Source organism: Stenella coeruleoalba (genome assembly GCF_951394435.1).
Source record: "Stenella coeruleoalba genome assembly, chromosome: 13".
Classification (NCBI taxonomy): domain Eukaryota; kingdom Metazoa; phylum Chordata; class Mammalia; order Artiodactyla; family Delphinidae; genus Stenella; species Stenella coeruleoalba.
The window spans coordinates 65715405-65742294 of record NC_137159.1 but is presented as its reverse complement, the minus strand read 5'-3'; the positions used below and the strand labels follow the sequence as shown (position 1 = coordinate 65742294).

General features: G+C 51.6%; 1 protein-coding gene across 3 annotated transcripts in view; it reads right to left on the bottom strand.

Annotated features, from left to right (window-relative positions):
* The window catches only part of GALNT14 (polypeptide N-acetylgalactosaminyltransferase 14), a gene marked incomplete at its 5' end in the record, with an annotated part of 224101 nt that overhangs the window by 26665 nt on the left and 170546 nt on the right, over nucleotides 1–26890 (bottom strand). For all 3 annotated transcript variants that reach the window (XM_079940255.1, XM_079940257.1, XM_079940256.1), the window contains 6 exons: nucleotides 12907–13010; nucleotides 15707–15791; nucleotides 16547–16634; nucleotides 23925–24046; nucleotides 24174–24239; nucleotides 26297–26364. In XM_079940255.1, the coding sequence (XP_079796381.1) occupies nucleotides 12907–13010; nucleotides 15707–15791; nucleotides 16547–16634; nucleotides 23925–24046; nucleotides 24174–24239; nucleotides 26297–26364 (533 nt within the window). The remainder of the gene's footprint in view (nucleotides 1–12906; nucleotides 13011–15706; nucleotides 15792–16546; nucleotides 16635–23924; nucleotides 24047–24173; nucleotides 24240–26296; nucleotides 26365–26890) is intronic.

Below are 26890 nucleotides of genomic sequence, written 5' to 3'. Positions count from 1 at the left end.
ACTCTGACAGGCTAGCAAGCCACATGGCCTGGAGGCGACAGAGAGGACCAGTTCCCAGGAGGCACCTGGACAAGGTGTCCAGGACAGAGCCTCCCGACACTGAGACGGCAATTCTACCCGCTGCAAGGGCCCCTGAATCTTAGCCCAGATGAGGAAGTCTGAGCCGTAGTCGAGAGCTGGGAGCAGCCATAGAAAGTGCTGGAAGCCTCGAAGCTCTTGTTGGAGGTGCTCCCCTGGGTGGGGATTTGCACACAAACCCCTTTTTCCCGTTGGCTGCTGCTGCAGGGACCTCCGGGAGCGGGGAGGGGTGGAGTTACTCTGCTAACGTTGGGACTAGGCTGGCGGGTGCATTTCTCCCTCTGGGCTGCTTCCTGCAGGCTTGGAGCAGCGGAATTCAGGGGTGGTGGGGGAGTATCTCTCATCACTGCCCTGGTTTGGAATTGCTGAACACTGTGAGGGGTTTTATTATCGCTGTTAACTCCTCTACAGATGGTGTAGCCCCTTACGGACTGCACCCAGGGCAGCCTCCTCGCTGCACGCCACTGGCTGCCCATCTGAAATGCTTGCTTAGCCTGTGCTTCTGCCGTCAAGCTCAAGCAAGAGGAGGACAGGATGGCTCAGGAAAATCCCGTGCCCATGGGCAACCGCCCCTGGAAGCGGCCCGGGTGTCCATGAGCAGGAAATGAGGACGCGGGTATTCCAGTGCTGTCCCACCATGTACGACATGCCCTGCACCCTCCAGCACCTTGGGCCCCACTTCCCTGGGTTTCTTCAAGTGCCTGGACACAGATTCTTCATCCTGATCTTCATCTGCTCTCATACCCGCCTGTCCTCAGTCACCCTTTACCTGTCTCCTCCTGCCTCCTGCCCCGTGTCCCTGGAAGAGTTGCAGGCCAGGCTGCCTTGACAGCTGTCGCCCCCTGCCCAGGTGCCCTCCCAGACAGGCTACAGCTCACTTCCAGCAAGCTCGGATTGCCCTCAGAGTGGGGGCAACGTGGACACTAGGATGAAGAACGGACGTCTCAAGAGTGCTGTCAAATGATGGCAAGAACACAGGGTCGGGGAGAGACGGGAAAAACTTGGCTTTGGGGTCGTGGCCCCAGGTCTGCAGTAACCCACTAGCCGTGTCCCTGGGAAACCTGCTTGACCTCGTTGAGGCCAGGTTTCCTCACACGTAAAATGAAGATCATAAAAGTACTCCACAGGATTGCCGTTGACATCAAATGAAATGGAATTTCAAGAATAACTGTGAAAACTCTTAAGTGTGCTGGGAATCTCAGTAGCAGTTACAAGACATTCCTCTGCAGGCTGTCTCTTTAAGACATGGACGCCAACGGCATCGCCCACCTGTGCCCACTTCCAACTTCCTAGATGATTCACAGCTTCCTGCTTCTGCCACAGGAGGCCGTTGAAATCTGTGGTACTTAACACCTGAGATTTTGACTCCACAGAAATCCATGATACACGGCGCCCTGGTGTTTGCCTGGTTGGAATCGGGGGCACCAGCCTGGCGTTGGCGGGGGATGATGAGTGAGCTTAGCTGACGGCCAACATCCAGCTCTCCACCCTGCAGTGATGCACGAAGGGGCGGAGGGCTCGGTGCAGGGAATTGTGATGGGACATGTGTGAATTTAGCCTCCAGGGCTCAGGTCTACTGGGCTCCAATCATCAGCTCCTCTCCAGGACCTCAAAACAGGGTTTCCAGTTCCCAAAAGGGAAAACCCTTTCATCCCTCAAAACCAGAGATGGAGGCCTTGCTTACTGGATATAACCTACCAATTCTGTGCCGGCTTTCTTCCAAAAATATGCATACATTTCAGCTATGGTCTCTTCCTTACATGTATTCAAATGAGACATACGTCCCTCCTCATTTGCAAAGCAAATCTCTCCAACCTGTGCCTCAGTGCCACCCACCCTTCCCGCCCCTGAAACCCGTTCCTCTCCCTGTGCTTCCCTCACCCAGCATTCTGCTTCTCTCTGAATCTATTGGCACCCCCCTCCTCTGCCACCATCATGCACAGACCCCACCTCAGAAAGTACCGTTCTCCTCTCCACCTTCCTTTTGGGCTTCTGGCATTCTCCACCCCAAGGCGCTATCTCTGAGTGCCTTGCTGACACTGCTTCCTCATCTGACCCCAACATTCGCTTGATGCTGAGGACTCACCCCTAGCCCACCAGCCCAGCTCTACTCCGGGCTCCAGCACTGACCTCCACGGCTGCCTGACGCTCTGTCGAGGTGCACTGGATGCCCTCAGATGCAGTACGTCTTCTACCCCATCAGCATCCTCTAATAGCCCTCTGCAGGCTGCCTCCTCTCCTCCGCCTCTAAAACCATCCTTCCTCCTCGTTTTCCTGTGTCTGTGCTGCTTTAACACATCAGAGCATCTCAGTTCTGCAGGGGAGGAAAGGACTCTTTCATTTTTTCCTGGGCTGGGCTTTGGTCCTCCCTCAGGCAGTAACTTATTAGTCATCCTAACAACCCCACACGCGGTTGGGGATGTTTTTGACGATGCAGAAGCAGTCCTGATAGGACGACTGACAGCGGGTAGCTGGCCTCTGAAGCCCATCTCCCCAGCTCCAAAACTCCTGCCCTTGCCCTGACCCCATCTCACTCAGTGTGGACACGCACCATCAGCCAATGCGGCTGTGGACACGAAGCTCCTGCCTTCAGGGCACTCGCAGACGAACCAGAGAGACCAATCTATAACCAGCTGCCTTATCCACTCCTTCATCCAGTCCTGACACCTGCCTGTCTCAGCTCTGCTTCCGGCCAGCAGATGTTGCCCACAGAGGCTGCAGCCTGAGATGCAGTAAGAGCTTCTCGCCTCTGGAGTCCAGACTGTCGTATCCAAGATGACCTGAGACACATGCCTTGCTGTGCCTCGGCCAGAGTCAAGGCAGTCTGGGTGACGAAGCTTGGAGCGTTCAGATCAGTGTAATGACCTTCAGGTACCATAGCGTGGAGTATTTAAAACCTAGGACGTATAGTTGTCCCACCCTTAACTACACCACTGACTTCAGGATAACGATGTGTATCCTCCCAGGACTGCAACCCAGGTCCGGTGAGTCACAGATTTGTGCCGAAGCCTCTGGGAAAGGCTTGTGATCCCGAGGTCCAAGCAGTGGGGCCGTAGACCGAGGTGTAAAGCAGTGGGCCTTCCAGGTAGAGCCCAGACCCTCCACTTGCCATGTCTTCAGTTCCTGCAAAGTCATCACTTTCTTAAGTGAAGGAGTCAAAAGATGATGTAGGGAGTTTGTGGGGAGTTCTCACTGAGTCAGCACCCGCATAATCTCCCCGGTGATGGATGTCACGCAGCCCCAAATCTGCTCTGAATTCCAGGCAGGGAGATGTGTAATTATTCCATCCTCATTGGGGGCGCTGTTGCCTTCTTCTTTTAAACTTCAGATTAATATTTGGGAATAAACTACCCTCCCCAGCCTCTGTTCTCAGCTCTTTCCTTCTATTTCCTCATCAACTCATCAGCAGTTTTACCAGCGCTCATAAGCCCCCAACCCTTAACCAGAGCCAGCGTCTACCTGACGAGCCGTGATGGTGGACAGGAATCCAGGGGAAAGGGGACAGCTTCCTCCCCAGGAACCGAATCACAGCTATTCCTATACCACTCCTTGGCCATATAGGTCAAGTTGAAATCTCCTCTGATAGCCCGGTTTCTACACAAAGGCAAAGGGAACATCAGACACGGGCTCCCCTGAAGGCAGTGGAACCTCATGGACTGTATACAGACATATTTATTGTCTACACAGCATTAGCCACTCTCCCTCTGGCCGGGTTGAAATCTAGTGAGGACAAAGGGATTGCAGGGGACAGTGATGGTCAGTAAGAGACACTCCTCCGTCCACACAGACAAATGTGGTGACAGGGACCTTTCCTTTCAAGAATCTTTACATTCTCAGGGTCACCTGAGCTAGAAAGCTCTGTTATTATTTTTTAATGAGTACACGGACTCGAGTAGAGGCAATCTTATTTGGGCCACAAAGGATAACCTTGAACCTATGAGCAAAATTATGCTTCACACCATCCGGGACAATCAAGGTTGCATCCAGGTCCCTGACTTCTGAACAAGCAGTAACCACAGGCCCACCCTGGTCACCACGGGCTGTCCGGCTGCGAATGTCATGGTGGCACCCTTTACCTCTCCACAGTCGCTCTGGAAACGCGTGGCCTTGAGGGACCGCACCTGGGCCTGGGGCTTAGCAAGCAGCCCCAGCTGGGTCGGGGGAGGATGACTTTACATCAGACTTGGTTGCTCTTCTCAGAGGAGGCCACTTCTCTCATCTCGAGCCCCTGAACCTGGAAAAGGTGAGGCCAAAAGAGAAAGCGAGAGGGACCCACTGTTCCCGCGGGTGTGACACAGTGCTCGTCTGACAAACCTGCTCGCCTGCAGCCCGAAGGCGAGGCAAGGCCACTGCTCGGGGCCTCATTCGTCTTCACAGTGGCCCTGGGAGCGTGTTTCTACTGCTGCCGTGACAAATTACCACACCAACCCAGCGTGGGTTTGGTTGGGCCCTCTGCTGAGGGTCTCTCCAGGCCGCGATCAACATGTCAGCAGGATTAGGTTCCTTTCTGGGGGCTCTGAAGCTTTCGAGTTGATTCAGGTTGTTTGCAGAAGCTGGTTCCTCGCGGTCGCAGGGCTGCGGTTCCCTTCTCCTCACTGGCTGTAGGTCAGGGGCCCCTGCTACACCCACGCTGCCCCTCCCCCGTCACACCAGTGGCAGCCAGGCCAGTTCCTCCCAGGCTGTGAACCTCTCTGACTGCTTCGCTCCATCTCTTCTGACTCCAGCCAGAGAAAGTTCTCTGCTGCAAAGGGCCCAAGTGATTGGACTGGGCCCACCTGGACACTCCAGGCCACTCTCCCAGCTTCAGATTCAGGAGCCTTAATCACATCTGCAAACTCCCTTTTGCCATGTAAGGTAACCTTCTGACAGGATCTAGGTGAGGAGATGCTCTCCGTGACCAAACTTTACTCAGGCTCGCCCTCTCTCTGACTAGGCATGAACTGTTGTTCCTTACCCTCGTCAGGCCTGCATCCCATTTTAGCAAGAATCCTGCTAAGCCGGTTTAGAGAATCCATCCCCCCAGCCTGTCCCGGCCCCCATATCTGACTACCCTGGTAAGAAACCTTAGGTCTCCATAGAAATTCTGAAATTTTTTGTTCTAGTTCTGTGAAAAATGCCAGTGGTAGCTGGATAGGGATTGCATTGAATCTGTAGATTGCTTTGGGTAGTATAGTCATTTTCACAATGTTGATTCTTCCAATCCAAGAACATGGTATGTCTCTCCATCTATTTGTATCATCTTTAATTTCTTTCATCAGTGTCTTATAATTTTCTGCATACAGGTCTTTTGTCTCCTTAGATAGGTTTATTCTTAGATATTTTATTCTTTCTGTTGCAATGGTAAATGGGAGTGTTTTCTTGATTTCACTTTCAGATTTTTCATCATTAGTGTATAGAAATGCCAGAGATTTGTGTGCATTAATTTTGTATCCTGCTACTTTACCAAATTCATTGATTAGCTCTAGTAGTTTTCTGGTAGCATCTTTAGGATTCTCTATGTATAGGATCATGTCATCTGCAAACAGTGACAGCTTTACTTCTTCTTTTCCGATTTGGATTCCTTTTATTTCCTTTTCTTCTCTGATTGCTGTGGCTAAAACTTCCAAAACTATGTTGAATAAGAGTGGTGAGAGTGGGTAACCTTGTCTTGTTCCTGATCTTAGTGGAAATGCTTTCAGTTTTTCACCATTGAGGATGATGTTGGCAGTGGGTTTGTCATATATGGCCTTTATTATGTTGAAGAAAGTTCCCTCTATGCCTACTTTCTGGAGGGTTTTTATCATAAATGGGTGTTGAATTTTGTCAAAAGCTTTCTCTGGACATCTATTGAGATGACCATATGTTTTTTATTCCTTAATTTGTTAATGTGGTGTATCACATTGATTGATTTGCGTATGTTGAAGAATCCTTGCATTCCTGGGATAAACCCCACTTGATCATGGTGTATGACCCTCTTAAATTTGCTGTTGGATTCTGTTTGCTAGTATTTTACTGAGGATTTTACATCTATGTTCATCAATGATATTGGCCTGTAGTTTTCTTTCTTTGTGACATCCTTGTCTGGTTTTGGTATCAGGGTGATGGTGTCTGTCATACAGAGTGAAGTAAGTCAGAAAGAGAAAGACAAATACCATAGGCTAACATATATGTATGGAATTTAAGAAAAAAAAATGTCATGAAGAACCTAGGGGTAAGACAGGAATAAAGACACAGACCTACTGGAGAATGGACTTGAGGATATGGGGAGGGGGAAGGGTAAGCTGTGACAAAGTGAGAGAGAGGCATGGACATATATACACTACCAAACGTAAAACAGATAGCTAGTGGGAAGCAGCCGCATAGCACAGGGAGATCAGCTCAGTGCTCTGTGACCACCTAGAGGGGTGGGATAGGGAGGGTGGGAGGGAGGGAGACGCAAGAGGGAAGAGATATGGGAACATATGTATATGTATAACTGATTCACTTTGTTGTAAAGCAGAAACTAACACACCATTGTAAAGCAATTATACTCCAATAAAGATAAAAGAAAAAAAGAAACCTTAGGTCAGTGTAGCAGAATTCCCCCCACTTTGTTTTTAAATTAAACTTTTAATGTTGAGATAATTGTACATTCACAAACAATTATAAGAAATAAAATAGAGATGCTGTGCACCCTTCATGGTTTTCCCTAATGGCACCGTCTTTCAAATTTTAGTACATGAATTTAACAAAGATACTCACATTGATACAATCCATCAATCATATTCAGGTTTCCAAGTTTCATGTATATGAATTTGTGTGTGTGCATGTGTGTATTTACCTCATGCAATTTTATCACATGCATATGTCCATGTATTCACCAGTAAAGACACAGAAGAGTTTCATTACCACAAAGATCCCTCAGGCTGCCCTTTTAATCACACCACCTCTCTCCTCTCCCGTCAACCTCACCTTTAACCCATGTTAACCATTACTATTTCCTTCATAACGTTGTCACTTCAAGAATATTATCCCCCCCACTTTTGATGTTCCCTCTTAGTAATTTCCATTCACCGCCCCCCGCCCTGCTCCTTGCATCCAAATCCCCACCTGTTCTTGTATTTGGAGCTGAGCCCCGTACCCCCCAGCCCTGCCATTGCGACAGCCTTGACACCCATTGTGAGAGTCCTGAGTAAAGTCTTTCTTACCATTTTAACAAGGGTCAGAATAATTTTTTCTCTAATACGGGGATTAGGGTGGGGATGTATTTTGGCGGAGGCCCTTCCCCTACCATGGGGATCACTGTCGCCACTTTAAAGACTTAGAAACAGTGAGGTAAAGCAACTTTCCCAAGGACACAGAACTAGTGATGTCTGCGGGATTCAAACGTAGGCCTGTCTGATTCCACAGCCCATGCTGACACACAGGAGTGTTCCTGCCAAACCTGACACAGCCTGATGTCCTTGGCTGTTCTGGGGATGGGGGAGCTGGTGGCAGCTCCTCTCTGGGGCCCTCATCTCTCTCCTCAGCGTTGTCTTTTGTATCTGGTATGCTTTAGAAACCCCCCATTTTAAATCCAGAAATCCCATACTCTCCCTTCATATATGTGCCAAGGCCTCCATTTTGGAAAGGCACACCTCCTACCCCACCACTTACACACACACACACACACACGCACACACACGCACGCACGCACGCACACACGCACGCACACGCACACACACGCACACACACACGCACACACGCACACGCACACACACACACGCACACTTTTATTGGGCAACAGGTTCCTTTCATCACCTCTAAAGACCAAAAGCTAAAGTGAGTAGATGGATTAGATATTTTCCATGTATCCTGTGTTATGAAAATTGGAGTTTAAACATCCAATTTTAATGCAAAACAACTTCTGAAAAATAAAAGGCTAAAAGCCACATTTCCCTAAAGCCTGTTCCTATGCTGAACTGCAGATGTAATTATCAATACTTCAGCTCCTCTTAGAAACGCTTTGTGGGAATGACTGCACCAGGGTCGGGCTGCTCGAGGGCATAGCTGGGGTTGGCTTTCAAGTGGCCACTTGGGGCCGCTCCCAGCAGATGAAAGTGAGATGGGCAGGCCAGGCAGTGTGCCACAGAGGACGGTCCCGGTCACCCTGGCCAGAGCCTTGTCCAGTGATCTCATGGACTTCTGGGCTGTGAAATCAAGTCGATGCAACAAAGGCAACTACGTCTGGAACACGCAGAAAGCCCACGTCTTGGGAAAGGAAAGACATCTTTACCTGCCGTTGTTATTCCCCACGGGCTCTGTTTAATGCACGGAGACTGATTTTACATGGAGCCTCAGAGCTGTGTACATGTGGTCCTTCCCACCCTGAACCCCCTTCCTGGTCAACCTCCCGCTTTGAACACACATTCAGCGAGCAGTTTCCACCGCTCCAGTCATTGAGGTCGAGAAGTTAGATGAATGTTCTTGTGGGTGGAAGGCACAGAAGTAAAACAGACAAATACGCGAGAGGGCCCAGTACCAGAGTGGAGAGGAGAGCAGGGTGCTGCGGGGAGTGGGCAGAGGGTGGGTAGGGAGGGTGTCCTAGTCCTGGGGGAGGCCAGGCAGCCCCAGAGCTGTGATCTGTGGCCATCTGGCACTTGGTGGAGGGTGGAGGCTGGATCTCTGTAGATGGCTGGGCATGTCCGGGCAGTGCAGGAGGGTCTGTCAGTGCCTCTGGACTGAAGGCTGGGGAGGTGGGCAAGGTCAAGGAATGGTGTGGGCGTTGTCTTTAGGACAAGAAGGGGCCACAGGGGGTGCCAAACCCGGGAGGGTGGGAGAGATTGGCATTTCCAAGAGCACTTTGGCGGGAGTGTGTGGGGATGGCTTTGAGCGGAGCAGACTGGAGGTGGAGAATCATTTAGGAGAGTAAGAGGGGGATGGACATGAGTGATGCTGAGGGGAGAGGATCTTCAGGACTTGGAAGCAAGGGGCCCTCTTGCCATACACTGGAGCTTGGATTTTTTACTCTGACATGCAGATCCCTTTTCCCCTCCTCACCATCTGTCCTTTGCAGGTGGACAAATGGGACCTAATTAGACTTCGAAGCTTTTGCACAGCAAAGGAAACCATAATAAGATGAAAAGACAACCTATGGACTGGGAGAAATATTTGCAAACGATGCAACTGACAAGGGCTTAATTTCCAAAATATACAAAAAGCTTGTACAGCTCAATATCAAAAAAAACCCCGGGCTTCCCTGGTGGCGCAGTGGTTGAGAGTCCGCCTGCCGATGCAGGGGACGCGGGTTCGTGCCCTGGTCCGGGAAGATCCCACATGCCGTGGAGCGGCTGGGCCCGTGAGCCATGGCCGCTGAGCCTGCGCGTCCGGAGCCTGTGCTCCGCAAACGGGAGAGGCCACAACAGTGAGAGATGCCACAACAGTGAGAGGCCCACATACCGCAAAAAAAAAAACAAACCCCAAACAACTCAATCAAAAAAGGGGCAGAAGACCTAAATAGACATTTCTCCAAAGAAGACATACAGATGGCCAACAGGCACATGAAAAAATGCTCAATATCACTGGTTATTAGAGAAATGCAAATCAAAACTACAATGAAGTACCACCTCACACTGGTCAGAATGGCCATCATCAAAAAGTCTACAAATAACAAATGCTGGAGAGGGTGTGGAGAAAGGGAACCTCCTACACTGTTGGTGGGATTGTAAGTTGGTGCAGCCACTGTGCAGAACAGTATGGAGGCTTCTTAAGAAACTAAAAACAGAACTACCACACGACCCAGCAATCCCACTCCTGGGCATGTATCTGAAAAAGATGAAAACTCTAATTCAAAAAGATACATGCACCCCAATGTTCATAGCAGCACTATTTACAATATCCAAGACATGGAAACAACCTAAATGTCCATCAACAGATGAATGGATAAAAATGTGGTACATATATACAATGCAATATTACTCAGCCATAAAAAAGAATGAAATAATGCCATTTGCAGCAACATGGATGGACCTAGAGATTATCATACTAGGTGAAGTAAGTCAGACAGAGAAAGGCAAATATCATATGATATCACTTATTTGTGGAATCTAAAAAACATATATAAATGAACATATTTACGAAACAGAAATTGATTCACTGACATAGAAAACAAACTTATGGTTCCCAAAGAGGAAAGCGGAGGGTGGGGGAGGGATAAATTAGGAGTTTGGGATTAACATCTACACACTACTATATATGAAACAGATAACCAACAAGGACCTACTGTATAGCACAGGGAACTATATTCAATACCCTGTAATAACCTATAATGGAAAAGAATCTGAAAAAGAATATGTATGTATATGTATAACTGAACCACTTTGCCGTACACCTGAAACTAACACAGCATTGTAAATCAACTATACTTCAATTAAAAAAAAAAGCACTGCATGTTCTGGCATGTAAAATGCTAAAAAAAAAAAAATCCAGAAATGACTTTTAAAGTGCTAGGAGCTGGGCTCCCCTGGTGGCGCAGTGGTTGAGAGTCCGCCTGCCGATGCAGGGGACACGGGTTCGTGCCCCGGTCCGGGAAGATCCCACATGCCGCAGAGCGGCTGGGCCAGTGAGCCATGGCCGCTGAGCCTGCGAATCCGGAGGCTGCGCATCCGGAGCCTGTGCTCCGCAACGAGAGAGGCCACGACAGTGAGAGACCCGCGTACCGCAAAAAAAAAAAAAAAAAAAGTGCTGGGAGTTGGCTATAGTATAATGGAATGTTGGAATTGGAGAAAACAGTGTTTCCTGTGTTAGCTGTCTGCAGTGCTTTCTTTGTGATTTAAAAACTTTTGTGATGGATTGTAAAATGTCTTTCCCACACCTCTCCCGAAGCCCCTCCCTACTTCCCTGGTCCAGTCAGCATTTGGTGATGTCAAACCACTGGGAAACCAACAAGAGGAGATCACCCTGGATGTGAGCAGATGTGTGTCAACGTTGCTATAAAGAGAAGGTACTGGTAGGTTGGACCAGAATGTGACATCATTGAAAGTAACACGCTGCCTGCATCCACACGTGGCTGCCATGGAAAGGAAGGACCACATGTACTTTGTGTGGGTCAAGAGGGGCAGAACAAGGCCTGACTGATGGAAGCTGGGCTTCAACTTAGAAGAATTTTCTAACAACTCAACACAAAAATTCTCAACAATAGAACTTACCATACTGTGAAGCAGCAAACACACCATCATCAGTAGCATTCGAGCAGAGACTGGATGACTGCTGTCTATCAAAAGGGCTGCAGAAAGGATTCAATGTACAGGGATAAAGGCCAGAGCACATCAGGAAGAATCACGAGAGGTACTGTGAACGGGAGGACATCTGATGGGCTCTGCCCAGAAGGACAGAGACCTTGTCCCCATTGAGAACGCCAAGGGTGTACCCGGCTCCAAGTTCTCCCGGGCTGGTGCAGGCAGATCCCCCCTCAAACCCCACCCCAAAGACCCCCGTGGCATCCGAGGACTGAGTCCTAGTCAGGGGATTTGGTTTGGTTTGTGGGAACTGGGATTTTCTGCTTTGTTTGCCGAGCTTCCAACCTGGCCCCCACACGGCAGGACACGGACTTTTCTGATAGATTTCTCTACACTGCCCAGTTTAGGAGAACAGATGCTGTGGGTCAGGCCAACAGCCATAAATTTCCAGGAAATAACTCTTAATGACTGAGGAAGAAAGCCATAACGCATCCTGGAGACAGGGACAGGAGAAAACAGGGGCAGAGGACGATGCACAGGGTTACCGCTGAATGCCAGGAAGAGCCCCATGGATCCTTCCCCTGGCCTGCGCCACCGCTCGGGGAGCCCATGCCAAACACGCTCCCCGGCACCAGAAAGGGGAAGGGGCCCTGACACCCCTGGACTCTTCTTCCTCTCCTGCGGCTTATGTTTTTATTTTTTTTTAACATCTTTATTGGAGTATAATTGCTTTACAATGGTTCTCCTGTGGTTTATTCAACAAACAGTTCCTGAAGCCTCCTTCGTGGCAGGTACCATACTGGGCAAGGGAGCTAGCCGTGAACAAACAGACCAGATCCCTGCCTCGTGCAGCTTATAGGCTGGTCACCTCTTAGGTCTTACCTGCTGGAGGGAAGAAATGGTAACTAACGTGTATTGTGTCCACATGGTGCCCAGGGGTTTTACAGACTTACCTGAACGGATTTCCACAGCAACCCCCAAAGCATCCCTGTGTTACACTTTTAACACACGAGGAAACTGGAGGGTCAGTCATTGTCATCATCTAGATGGGACGGGTCTCTACTACTTTCTCCTGGATCTGCACATGGCAGCCCTACACCACTGTGGCCACACCTGGCCATGTGTTTACACAGTTCTGGAACACGTGACCCAGCCCCTCCCCCCTCCCCCACTGCTTTCTCTGCGCGGAAAGATGAGGGCTTCCGCAGCATTCACCCAGACCCTCCTCGCTAACCCAGTGCCGAGTGCTGTACGCCTAGACCAGCCAACAGATGTGATCCAGATGTTAATGGCGTTGCTGTCCATCCTCCTCCTCATGCTTTTTATCCCCAGTCTCCTTCCAACTCCAAATCCCCATGTTCAGTACTCCCAGCTCAAGCCTGCCTCTGGCCCTCAGACTCGGTGCTCCTCCTTTGGTCTTTCCAGCTTTCGCATCTCAACTTCCCCCTCATGGTCCATCCAGGTGTGTTTCCCTGGTCCGCAGCATCCATGTGGCCCCATGGATAATCCCCCTCCTTCCCTTCTGGCACCCCACGTGGTGTTCCCCCAAAGGAGTGACCTGCTGCCCATCTCCCTGGCCCTCATCCCAGGCACACGTGGTCCAATGACACGGAGACCCGCACACTAGCCCCTGGATGCGAAGACAGCGACTCACCGAAGTTCTCCCCGCCCCAGATGTCCATGTCCATGTCGTATTTCCCCAGGTAGTCGAACCAGGATTTGTCCATCACGAAGAGCCCTCCAGCTATGATTGGAGTCCTGTGCATTTGGAAGGAAAAGAAGGAGGGTCAGCCATGGGAGCGGGGCTGCTGCCGTGTTCTCTGTCCTGGTGGTCCTGATCTTGACGCCATACTGTCCACTTACCTCAAACAGGAACATGCTCCAGGGTTTTCCCTTCGACTGTAAATCTCCTGACCCTGCAGACAGGCTAACATGCTCGTCTGCACACCTCCTGTGGGGCAGTCGGGATTTGCTCAGAACCCCGGCTGTTCGGAGGGCCTGGGGAGCCTCCCCCTGGCTTCTGCCACAGGCCCTGCCCAGCGGGGCTCTCCTGGGAGCTCCAGTACAGGGAGCGGGGACCACGGGCCACCGACCTGCCAGAGAAGACGGGCTGCGGCAGCAGCTGTGAACAGCACATCCATTTCTTGAGCCTGGACTCTCTCTTCTTTTTTTCCTCTCTTTCCTTCTGCTACAGATTGAGTTTTATCCCCCGAAAAACATGTTGAGATCCTAACCCTGAGTACCTCAGAATGTGACCTTATTTAAAAAGAAGGTCTTTACAGAGGTGATCAAGTTAAAATGAGGTTATTAGGGTGGGTCCTAATCCAATAGGACTGGTGTCTTATAAAAGGGGACATGTAGTTGCAGAGACAGACATGCACAAAGAGAAGACAATGTGAGGAGACACAGAGAGAAGACGGCCCTCTGCAAGCCCAGGAGAAGGTCCGGCACAGCCCTCAGAAGGAAGCAACCCTGCCCCCACACGGCAGGACACGGACTTTTCTGATAGATTTCTCTACACTGCCCAGTTTAGGAGAACAGATGCTGTGGGTCAGGCCAACAGCCATAAATTTCCAGGAAATAACTCTTAATGACTGAAGAAGAAAGCCATAACGCATCCTGGAGACAGGGACAGGAGAAAACAGGGGCAGAGGACGATGCACAGGGTTACCGCTGAATGCCAGGACCGCTAAATGCCAACACCTGTCTTGGACTTCCAGCCTCCAGAGCTCAAGACGGTATGTTTCTGTGGTTTAAGCCACGCAGCCTGTGGTACTCTGCTGCAGCAGCCCTAGTAAACAAACACACCCTCATCTTCATTCTCTTTCCTTGGGGTCCTCTCCCAAGCTCCCCTCCCCTTGACCACTGCAAGAGATTCCGGAGAAGCCACTTGGAAAGGAAGGGCTGCAGAGTCCAGCCAAGCAACCCGATAAGCACAAGGACGCATGTCTGCAAGAATCGACAGCTCGGCCTGGGTGCTGGCAAGCCCTCCGGGACCCCGCCCCTCATTCCGTGGGTCCAGAGGGCGAAGGGCGTTTTCTTCTATGTCAGTTAGTTGACGGGGAGCAGGTCAGAAGCTCGGTCTCCCAATGCCACGACACCCTACTATCCTCTGGGAAACACTTGTCCTCTGAGGAGCAGAGATGTTCCCACAAGAAGAGAACCTGCCCCGAAAACCCCACCCCTGGGACAGAGAAGGGAAACCCAGAGGCAGCGGCACCATCACCGCCTTGACCTTGACTTTGTCCTGGTCCACTTGCCACATCAGACACTTCCGGCAGCAAGTAACCGAGGCACTGGTGTGTGCTGCGTGGTCCTGAGGATGGTGAGAAGGTTCTGCTCTCCCTTTAGGAGCAAATGGCACTATCTGGCATGCCACGTGGCTCCAACCTCCCTCTCGGCATCACGCCAGGTCATGAAAGCTGGAGGAGGGAGGAGGGACTGGCGGGAAGATGCGACAGAGGTCCCATTGCAAAGTTCTCCCAATTCCCACCGTTTGTCTGAGTGTCACCACTCAGTTCTTCACAGCCCTTTGAGTCTCAGTTTGACTTAAGTTAGTTCAATGAAAATGATCAAACATTTACTCTGTGGCAGGCCCCGCGTTGCAGAGGTGCCCCTGAAGAGCCCAGAGCATCCCTGCAACCCCGGCAGGAGCAATCCCCGTCCCGTGGTCTTCTCTCCACACTCTGAAGCACTTGCTGGCCTCCTGACGTTCCACTGGAGGCAGGAAAGTTTTAGATTGGAGGTTCGCAACAGGCCTGGGACACGTGCACCCTCCAGTCTTGGGAACACTGAAGCCACACACACGATGCAGACACCGCTGCGTGGATCCGTGCTCTACGCCGAGCCCTCGGATGGGCCTGAACCCCAGGCGGCCATCTGGCCACTGTGCTGTGGGTCACAATGGGGTCTGGAAGTGAGAATGTAGATGAGGACAAGGCAGCACCGCAGAGGCAGCCCAGAGCTGACGCGCCTGTCGTGTTCTCACGTGGGACGCGGCAGTCGTGTGTGTTCATAGCAGTGGCCATGCCTTGACAGCAGCCTCCACTTACAGCAATGGCTGACTCGACCTACCTGGGCTGAATCCTGACATGCAGCACCTGAGGGCTAAGGAACCATCTTTTCTCTTGTCAGAGGCTCAAACGGGACCGTCTGGGACCCTCCAACATTTAGCTGGAAGTGTAAATATTGACATGGCATGTGCGTGGGTGGACAGCGCTGGGCAAGTCCTCAGCACAGGTCTCCACCGGCCCCCACCCCTTCAGCAGAAGTCTCCACGAGGACAGAAACCTCCTAAAATAAGGGCAAAGGCGGTGCTGGCCTGGCAAAGGGTCCTCTTGGTTTCTGCCCAATCGTGTGAGCATCTCCCACGGACTGCTTCCCTATACCACGTGACAGTGGGAAGGGCCAAGTGGTTATGAATCTGCCCACCCCTAACCCTTGCCCTGACTCACCTAATGGGCTCAGTGGGGTCCAGGCGCCGAGCCTTCTGCTCTGGTGTGAGCTGCTCCCACTGGAAGTGGAGGCTCCAGTCAAACCCTGAAACACAGCATCCACATGGCTGACTTGGTCTCTCTGATGCACCTGCAGACCTTGTTCATTCTGTCCCTTCACTAGAAGCTCAAGAACGTACCCAGTTTCCCAGGCGGTCCCAGGGATAACAGGTCTCACCCAAGCTGGTCGGCAACATAGCTGCCTGATTTCCCTTCCGGCTTCCGTCTTTCTCTACCCCCTACTGCCTCTCTGAGGCTTCTCTGCTGGGTGGACTTAGGGAACAAAGGGCACAGGATAAAGAGTGGGAGTTGACAGAGTCCAAGAGTGGGACCTAAGGGGGACACGATGGACAGTTACGGAGTGTGGCCCTTGGCCAAGAGTCTCGGGAGTGGGGGCGTGTAAGCAGGAGGTCTGTGAGGGGCTGAATCACCCCAAACCCGTCTTGAGGAGCCAGCGCTCAGCCCTGGGCAGAACTGTGGTGGGCCTTGAAGAGAGGGAGGCACCCAATACTGAGATGCTGGAACAATTCAGGCCCCACATTGGAGGGGGGCCCTTGCTTCCCTCGAATCCTCAGGCCCTGGAGTGACCCCGTGTTGGAGCTAGAGCTCAGGGGGCTAGGAGTGACCTGCCACCCCCCCCCCCCCGGCCCTTCCATTCACAGTCCCCATGGTGAGGGCCACCCTGGAGCTATTGACATTACAGGATGCAGGGCTAGGTGATTTTTCTCACTTTCCCCCTTGGCAGCAACGACCAGGAGAAAAGGAAAGTCCTCACTGGGCAAGGGTGCTAGCCCCACTCACCCCCTCTAAGTTCCGCGGCCGACTCGATGTAGTTGAAGGTGTCCAGGTGGATGATGTCGATCACGGGGCACACCACCCGCGTGTAGTCCTGTAAAAACAAGGCCTGCACGCTCAGATGGCGGCATAAGAGAGCCAGGCCAGGGCTCGGTAGGGCCTCGCCCTGGGAGGGCCGGAGACTGGGTTCAGGGCCTTGATGAGAACTTTCCTCTCTGGATCTCAATGTTCTCATCTATAAAATGGGCCAACAGACACTGCGACCTCTCCAGGTATGATGCCTGCAATGCTATGAGCCTTTCCTTCACTCCCGGGCGCCTTCTCGTGGCCATGTAGTCAGGGTGGAGACACGGGGAGGCTGGCTGGGGCGCGCTGCACACTGAGGAAAGGGACGTCAGGAAGAAGGGGAGCCCTGAAGTCCTTCAGTGCCATGGGGCTCTCAGGAGGCAGAGGACACAGTCAGCCAGCAAGGTGGCCTCAAGCCTGCAGCTCCAAGAAGCAAAGCCACACCTCCACAGTGGGAATTTCCCAACACTTACCTTCTATGCCTATGGTTCACGGGCAAGTTGATGCGTAGCATCTCCAGAGATTCCAGACTCGAGTTGTCACCTGTGAGAATCAAGCCTGCACCTCCAGCCCTGACTTTGCTCCTCGCTTCCAGGCTCGGGCGGACGGCCCCTCCATGTGGACGCACACGGCCTTTCAGCGGTGCCTTCACCATCCTCTCCCCACACACGCTCCTTCCCTTGGTTCCCTCTTTCTGTCAACATATCCCCCCTTCCTCCCCAGCGCTACCTTAAGAAGCTACACCTCTGCCCATCAACCGGACGGATCCTGCCGACTGGAACTCTACAACTGCTTTTCTGAGTGGATGCCGACTCTCCCTTACCCCCTCGCGCCTGGCGAACGCGGCAGTGACTCCCAGCTCCTCTCCCCACCCTCACCTCACCCCTTTCCCTTTCATTCTACAGGTGGCTGACAGAGCTGTCTTTCAAATCTCACTCTGTAGCTCAACAGCTAAAAACCTGAATTGCCTTGAAGATAAGGTTCAAACTCCTTAGCCTGGCATCCAAGACCTTCAAAAACAGGCCTGTTTCTAGCTTTCCGGCCTCATTGCTTGCTACCTCCCCCAGGCTACCCCGCTGATAAGCATCCACGTCATCCAGGGGCTAGTTTCAAAATCTGCAAGACAAATTCACCAGTTCTTGGGGGCCATCAAGGCACTGCGTACGTTTTTAAAATGTTCCTTAATTCTGGATGAACGCTCCCGTGCTGGTATGCAGGAGGGGAAACTGGGCTCCCATGGGCAGGATAACTGAGCTGTGACCAGGAGACTCACTGGCTGAATGGGAATCCAGCAGCTGGGAGGAGACAACAGGCCTGGGCCTACAAGGCAGGACCACTTTTCCAATCCTTCGCACCTACCACCCCCCGTCAGCATGGGCAGGAACTTCTGTTTCTCTTGCAGTCATTTAATTTCCTGATTCAATCTCTCCCCTAAATAAGGTCGTCTTCTAATTTTAAGCTCAGATTCACCGAGCACCCGCCTTGACATTCACAGACTTAATTTGGCCCTTGGCCTCCACACACAGCTCATCTCAACAGTGACAAGGTGCCTCTGAAGCCAACTGGCTCCCGCGAAAGGAAATGCTCATTTTCAATGCATTGCTTCCCCCTCTGGGATGTGCACAGATGCTTCCTGCCCAGCTGCCACAGTGCTCTGGGGCCCCTGTCACCATGCGTCCGTGTGTATATACACACTGCACGCACACACAGCCATCCACCACCCACACCAATATCTCCACAGAGACACACCCCAAAGATATTCTCCTGACTTGAATTCTGAAATGTTCTCAGAAGTTCAGAGACTGATCTTCTTCTGTGGGTCTGACAAAGTCCTCTTTTTGCCTTTGTCTGCTGAGTTTGGGCCTCTACAGCTTCACTGAGTCTTTAGGTAAAAACCCTTGTGCCATAAAGGATTAACCTAAAGATACGTTTAGCCCTTGCTCAACTCCTGAGAGGTAACTTCTAAGCCCTTGGCATGTTCTGCCTATAAAAGTGTCTGTTCACCTGGGACCCTGGGGTTACATCAGATAGTCTATGCTCATGATGAGGTTTGTAGTGACGGCCTTGGGTCACGGGGTGCCAACTCAACTTGACCCCTGGAGGGGCAGGGAAACCATGGCGGTGATTAGCCACGTCTATGTGACTGGCCTCCAATAAAAACCCTGGACACCTAGGCTGGGGTGGGCTCCCCTGTTTGGCAATGCTCCGTGCATGTTGCCACACATCCTGGCTGGGGGAAGCAAGGGCTGCCCGCACGCCAGCACTGGGAGGGCACAACTGCACGATCGTGCCCGGAACTCCCCCCATGCACCTCTTCCCGCTGCTGATTTTAATCCACATCCCTTTGCGGTAATAAACAGTAACCACGTGTGTAGCATCTTTGCTAAGTTCTCAGTCCTTCTAGTGAATTACTGAAGCTGAGGGTGGTCTTGGGGACCCCAAACTGCAATACTGTTTATTTTTAATCTTTCCTCAATATTTGGAAACTGCAAGGCAAAATAAAATGCTGGTTGCTTACCTTGGCCACAGGCTTCCCCAGAAGCCACCCATGGGCTCTGCCTCCAGGGCTGTGACAGACTCTGGGGTACTCTTCTGTAAGCTCTGAGAGTTTCTGTCCTTCCACAACACGGTTGTGACAGCTGCTTGGCTCAGAGTCACGGAGGCCAGACAGGCAGAGAGGGACGTTTGGGGCTAAGTGCTATGTGGAGCCAACCTTATGAGGGGGCTGCAGAAGATGTTAGACATGACCCCTCGAACACAGGATACAAACCTCCCTGAGTGACCCTGGCGGTCATATCTGCTCCACTTCTGTATCCCTCAGCCCCAGGCCAGAGCTGGCTGGGCAGCAGGTGTTCAGCTGGCATTGGCTAAAAGAGGGCAGCTATGAACTCTCTCTGAGGACACTGTCAATGGCTAGAGGCCAAGCAGGTGGATCAATTACAGCTGAGCAGGACGGCCTCTCCTCACACAGGCTCAGGGATGGATGGACTCTCCCTAAAGATGCCCAGATCCACTGCAGGTCCCCACCTGTGTGCTCCCGTGGCTTTATCTTTAAGGCTAGGTCCACAGGTAAGCTCAAACGGCAGCTGCTGAAATCCCCGGCAGATCAAGAACAACACGCCCTCCCCCCTCCGACACAAATCTAAGCCCAAGCCCCACTGAGAGCCCATGGCCATCAATTACCCCTCCAGTCGTACCTCTCTTCTTTCTTCACCATCTCATATAGTTAAAACCACATTGTAAACGGGCAACCAAAGAACTTCTAGAGACGACCATTCACTCATTGCATCCACCAGCATCACTGAGCACCTACTACGGTTTAGGGACTGTGGATGGTACAAAGCTGAATAAGCTCTTGCTGTCTAGGGAAGGTGGTGGACAGGAGAGCAGAGGAGTACAGTGTGGGGTGTCTGCTAGCCTGGAGGGAGGGATGGGGGAGCGAGAGGGGGGTCAGGGACCTGGGTTCCCATTCTGGTTCTGACATCTAGAATACGTTTTTTTTGTTGTTTGTTTTTGTTTTTTGCGGTACGCGGGCCTCTCACTGTTATGGCCTCTCCCGTTGCGGAGCACAGGATCCGGACACGCAGGCTCAGCGGCCATGGCTCACGGGCCCAGCCGCTCCGCGGCATGTGGGATCCTCCCGGGCCGGGGCACAAACCCATGTCCCCTGCATCGGCAGGCGGACTCTCAACCACTGCGCCACCAGGGAAGCCCTAGAATACATTTGACCTTAAGCAAATCAGCACATTCTGAGGAACTCTGTTTCTTCATCTATGAAGTAAAGGCAAATTATAATTTGCAAAACTATCCTGCCTTCCTAACAGGGCTTTTGGAAGGAACAAGAAAGGAAGCATGTGAAAGGGCTCTGAAGCATATGTAAGCCATTATTTATATCAATTTGCCAAATGCTACAGGGATTGAAATTTCTTAAAATCTTTTTTTCCTACTAAAGGAATATGTAGATAAGGGTGGCAGGGAAGAAGCCTCTGTTTAAAAAACCCTAACAACTTGGTGCTTGTTTCAAGTATCATCATGTAATTGAAGGGAAGGAAGGGAAATCAAAGAGATTTTCCATGTGGAAAACACCAGCTGAGGACAGCTTCTGACAGCTCAAGCCCAACCTCTTCCTTATCTATTTCTATTTTTGAAAATCCCAAACTCCAATTACAGCTTAAAATTTCCACTTCCACTCACAAGATCAAATCACATTTTACTCTGAGATGAGACACATACGAGACACGTGGAAACAGAGGCTGACACACGCCCACACTCCCCATCCTGAAGGGGATGTCTCAGCAGAACCATCTCGTTATCAAGAGTCGGGGTCTGGTGAAAACCTCTGCAGGTGAGGGTGGGACCACAGTCTGGGGTTTGTCTGAGCAATCCTCTGCCATGAAAGCTTTAGGTCAGACAGTGGTGGGCACTGGGAGCTTGGCCTGGGGGGCTGAGCCCACTCTTGGGGCTGCATGACTCCTAGAGGAGGACTGCTGTGCAGGGATACACAAGAGAGCATTTTTTCAAAGAGGGCTTCAGAGATGGACTCAGCGCCACGGGGAAGGAAAGGGCCTCCAGGTTCATTAAGGCTGCCCGAGGAAAGCATCCTGCAGGGACACATCAGCCTGGAGGTCCTTATAGGTCAAACACCGAATTACCACACAACCCAGCAATTCCACTCCTTGGTATGTACCCCAAAGAATTGAAAGCAGGTGCTCAGAGGAAAACCTGTATACAAATGTTTGTAGCAGCATTATTCACAATGGTAAAAAAGGCAGAAACAACCCAAATGTCCATCAGTGGGTGATTGGATAAACAAAATGTGGTATATACTGTGACACTGTGATATGAAAAGAAATCTGAATTTAGCCTTTGTTCCTCCTAAAACTCTTGGAATTTCCTGACTGATTGGGGGTGACAGGAGTATCTTTTGTTCTCATAATAAGCCGTTTTCACTCTTTCTGAGTTTATACTAATGAGGTGACTCTTGGAGGAGGGGGGGCTGGTTCCCAGAGGAACCATGTGATTAAAGGGCTGGAAATTGCAGCCCCACGCCCAACCCCTTCACATTCCCTTCCCCATTTTCCCCCCACCTCCAAGGACAGGAAAGACGCTGGAGATTGAGCTCAACCACCAATGGTCAATGATTTCATCAACCACGCCTATGTAAAGAAACCTCCATGAAAACCCTAAACAACACGGTTTGAAGAGTTTCCGGATTTACTAAGAGTGGACTTGAGGACATGGGGAGGGGAAAGGGTAAGCTGGGACAAAGTGAGAGAGTGGCATGGACATATATACACTACTAAATGTAAAAGAGATAGCTAGTGGGAAGCAGCTGCATAGCACAGGGAGATCAGCTCGGTGCTTTGTGACCACCTAGAGGGGTGGGATAGGGAGGGTGGGAGGGAGGGAGACACAAGAGGGAAGAGATGTGGGGATATATGTGTATGTATAACTGATTCACTTTGTTATAAAGCAGAAACTAACACACCATTGTAAAGCAATTATACTCCAATAAAGATGTTAAAAAAAAAAAAGTTTCCGGGTTGGGGAAGAAAGCAGGGTGTGGATTCCTTTTCCATGGTCCATCCCAACCCTCCCTCGAAACTCTGCCCAAAATAGGTGTTCGATAAATGTCTGGTAGTTAACTTAGAGGCACGAAGCGAGCCCGTTTTCCTCCTCTTCCAACCTTATCACCTCCCGTTGCATCTAGTTTCGTATTATTATCATTTCCAAACACTGAGCACCTGACTCTGTGACCACAGTGAGGTGATTGGTGCCGCCCTGGGTTTGTCATCTGTTAAGGGAGACAGAGAACTAAACCCAGAAAAGGAAATTGTAGGGCTAAGTGGGCAATTCTTGCTGGGAGGGATCCCAGCTGGCCACGCAGTCAGGAAAGACTTCCTGGAGGAGGGGAGACATGGGTGAGGCCCTGGAGAGCAAGGGGGTTGTGGAGAGGAGGGGAAGGGCATCCAGGGACAGGAAGGGCTTAGAGGGAGATGAAGCAGTGGGCGTGTCGGGCACGGGCAGGGAGGAGGAGGAGTCTAGCTTTGTAAGAGTGTTAGGCTTGGGGGGGGCTCGCTGCATTCGTAGATGGCGCACAAAGGGAGGGGAGGACGTGGAAGGGCCTCCAGCGCCGGGCCAAGCCCCTCAACAGAATGGTCTGCTCATAACCGACTATGTCTCCATCCAGACCTCTTCACCTGGTTATGTCACACACTTATACGAGCCCTCCCGATCTCAGAGAAAGTGGTCACGGGATGGGTTTTAACATCTAGGCCCAGGTGTGGGAACTCTGTACACCCACCGAGGTTCTCTCAATGGATGAACAAAGTTGGTGAGGATTTCTCAGTACTCTGAGCGGTTCACACATCTCAATTCCTTCATCCTCTGAAAACTGTCATTTTGCAATAGGAGTCAAGGAGCACCTTCAAGAGCGAGAAGGAAATAACCACAGCACAGGGGAGATGCTGTTGAGGCAACAATGAGGCCCCTGGTGCTGGTGGTACCAGGTAGGAAATATCAGCCCCAATTATATGATTCTCCCTGTGATCCTCACCTGTGAAATGGGTATGTTAAAAATACCCGACTTCACAGAGCAGCTGCAGGAGACAGTAACTCAGGGAGGAAATGAACAGCATAAATGCTAGTCACAGACACTGGCATCTAAGCATGCAGTGCTTCCTGCAGATCAAGGCAGGGGAGGGGTGGATGGATTTCTGGGAATATAAAATAATGATGGGAAAATTAAAAAAAATTTTTTTTTAAATTTCAAGAGGAATAACTGAGACCCAGAGAGAGAAAGCAGACAGAATTCTAGGGTAATTTAAGGGCAGACAGTGGCAAGGAATTCAGGTCTCTTAGCATCCACCTCCGGCTCCCACCTTGGCCTTTGGAGGAGGGTGACACATGGCTGGAGATAAGTCAGAAGCCTCAGGATTTGCATTTTGAGGCCTGGTTAATTCCACTGCCTCCTTTTCACAAATGACACTCATCAGCACTCCCTTTCTGGAACTTTCTAACATCTGGGAGAAATCGCTCTGGGCAGTTCTCTTGGCCAGGAAGCTGCGTGTGTCATGTACCAGCCATCGGCAGCCCCGCCTGCAGGCCTGCTGTGGGTGACAGTGTGATGCAAAGAAGAGGTCCTGGGCTTTGTTCCACCGCTGCCTGCTGGGCGACCCCGGGGAAGGCCACTCTCCCCCATTCTCTTCATCTATAAAATGGGGATAGCAATCTGTCCCACCCACCCCCCAAGGGATTGAGGACACATGTGAAGTCCTGAGCTTACGGAAGTGGGGGGCACGGAACCCACCTCGCTCACCTCTTTGACCCTGTGCAGCAGGGGCTGGAGCCAGTCCCTGTTCACCTCACAGTGGCTGTCGAGAAAAGTCAGGGTGGTGCCCTGGGCAACATCGGCACCCCGGATCCGGGACCGCACCAGACCTGCAGGAGGGACAATCGGCCGAGTGGGCGCCAGCGTCGCTCCATTGTCTGGGACCACACAGAACACGCGCCCAAACGCATTCCACCCCCACCCCCACCCCGGCCCCACCCAGCAGCACAGACCCACCTTGCCGCTCGTTATTGCGTAAGCATTTCACCTTGGGTAGCTTGAGGAGCTGTCTGCAGTCCTCGGCTGCAAAGACAAGAGGTCACGTGGATTGAGCGCCTGGGGGTGGAGGTGAGCGGCAGCCCTGCCTGCCGTCCCCGCCCCCAACCACGGTGCCCTGACTTGAAGCCAGGGTGTTTGTGGGCTTTGGATGGGGCTGACTGACCACAGTTAGCAAAATACAACGTGGCCGCAAGGGGGCCACTTTGGAGCAGGTCAGTCACACAGTGGCACCTGCGTACTTGCTGGAACACTGCCAGATGGGAAATCTTGGCATGGTCACCTGGGGACATTTCTGCTTTTTTATAGATCATTCAAAGCATGATCAGAGTCCTATTCACTTACATGGGGCCTGATAAAAAGCCACTGGGAGGCCGGAGAATGGATGAGACAAATTTTGGAGTTTCCTTTCAGTTCATGGACTCAATACAGGAGACCCTATTTGTTAGGGGATCCATCTGGTGTATCCCGTCACCCAGAGCTCGTTCAGCTCTCCACCATGCAGGGAAATGTGCTGGGATAGGCAAGAGACCCATCCTAGGCATTCACCCTGGGTCGCCCTGGCATGCCTGCCTGCCCCAGCACTCCTTGGCTCTGAACTCCACATCATAAGTTTTGATTTTGCTTCACTGGTTGGCCAACCTCAGCCTCTCTGCTTGGGTCTGGACTCTACAGAGTGACCACAAAGACTTAGAGGAGCTTCCTCGGAGCCAGGCGCTGTTCTAAGCACTTCAAATACGTTAACACGTTCATCCTTATGTAAGCCATATATATCATCGTTATCCCCATCTTATAGGCAAGGAAACTGATGTGCATAGAGGTCAATAATTTGCCCAAGGCACACAGCTAGTAAGTGAGTCAGTGACAGGTCTCGGATTTGAAGCCAGGCAGTTGGCTCCAGAGGCCATGCTCTAACCACTAAGCTATTCTGCTTCTAAGGGAATCCAGCAGCATTCCCGTCTCCAGCCTCAGTGCCAGCTACCTCCCAGCAGGACGAGTGTCTCCCCAGCTCCAACCCCTTTCTCACTAGGGAAGGGAGATCAGGTCACTGAATTTCAGAACTCAGGTCCGATCTGATTACCCTGGATCTGGTGCACAACCTACTTGTGCATGACTTCCAAGGTTCTGAGGCTGTGTCAGAGGTGTGGGTTTCCAGCCTTCCTACAGCAGACCCCAGTGTGGTAGGGGCTCTGACGCCCAGCTTCAGGCATCAGGGCTGGTGGGGAGAGACTCCACTCTCCTCGGACTCGGAGCTATCCCCAGCGGCCATCACCTGCTTCCCCTGGTTTGCCACTGGGAAGAAGCGGTTCTGCATGCATGTGGCTGACTGCCTGCAGCAGTACTGGGGCTGGGATGACAGCTCTCGGAAGAGGAGCCAGCAATATCCGTACTTGAAGTGTAACAGTGCTTCTGCGATGATCGTACCTGATTGTCAAACTGAACACACCGGTGTCCGAAACCTCCCTCGTGCTTTTCTCGGGGAAAGTGGACTTGGACTGTGAATTTGGGTGGGACCCAGGTTCTTGGACAGGATGACTAGGGGATGGTAATGACCAGTGGTTGAAAGGTTGGAAGGCAGCTGCTCACTGTGTCATGGCCAAGTGATGGGACGTCCCCAAAACTGAACCCCCCTCCCCATGAGTCCTGCCATGGGAATGAAAGGAAGAGGGTAGGTGGCCTCAGCTCAGGCTGATGGATTATCAGAGTATATGAGTGAGGAATCTCTAGTCATGGGCCCTGCTTCAGGGCTTGGGGTCTCTTTGAAGGTATGGGGTCTCTTCAAGTCCAGGAACGTAGGTTGGGGGCAGTGACACACATGCATACACACACCAAACCCATCAAGAATCTACTGAATTGAACTGGTTAGATCCTCAAAGACTCATGGCAGAGAACCCAAGACATTGTTTCTCAAATGTAAGGTTTACGTACTCCTCGAGCCCCGCCTGGACACTCAATGTCTTCCAACCTACTGTAAACCCAGGCTTCTTCCACCCCCAGGGAAGCAGTGGGCTCACCTCTGCTGGTTACACAGGGGCTGGGAACAGACATCTGTGTCCACAGCACAGGAGAGCGATGGTACTTACGGTCACTGCTGAAGTCATCGACTAATATGATTTCCTTGAGGAGATTCATAGGGGTGCGGTTTAATATGCTGTGAGATTGAAAGAGGAAAGATCGTTATGACTTCCAGCGGCAAATACATGTATCAACCTGAGCTTTATTTTTTATTTTTTTTGCGGTACGTAGGCCTCTCACCGTTGTGGCCTCTCCCATTGCGGAGCACAGGCTCCGGACGGGCAGGGTCAGTGGTCATGGCTCACGGGCCCAGCCACTCCGCGGCATGTGGGATCTTCCCGGACCGGGACACGAACCCGCGTGCCGTGCATCGGCAGGCGGACTCTCAACCACGGTGCCACCAGGGAAGCCCTCAACCTGAGCTTTAAATAGACACCAGTGCATTTGAAGAATAAAACTCAGAACAACCGAAAAACTTTGTCCAGTCACACTGCTCACTGTGAGCCACTGGGACACAACTCTGCTGTGTCTTAGTGAATGTCACCACCACCCACATAGCACCCAGAGATCCGGTGCCACCCTCATCGACCCTCCCTCTCCCCGAAATCCTGCATCACACCAGTGACCAAGATGTGCTGGTTTTCCTTGAAAAGTATCACTCA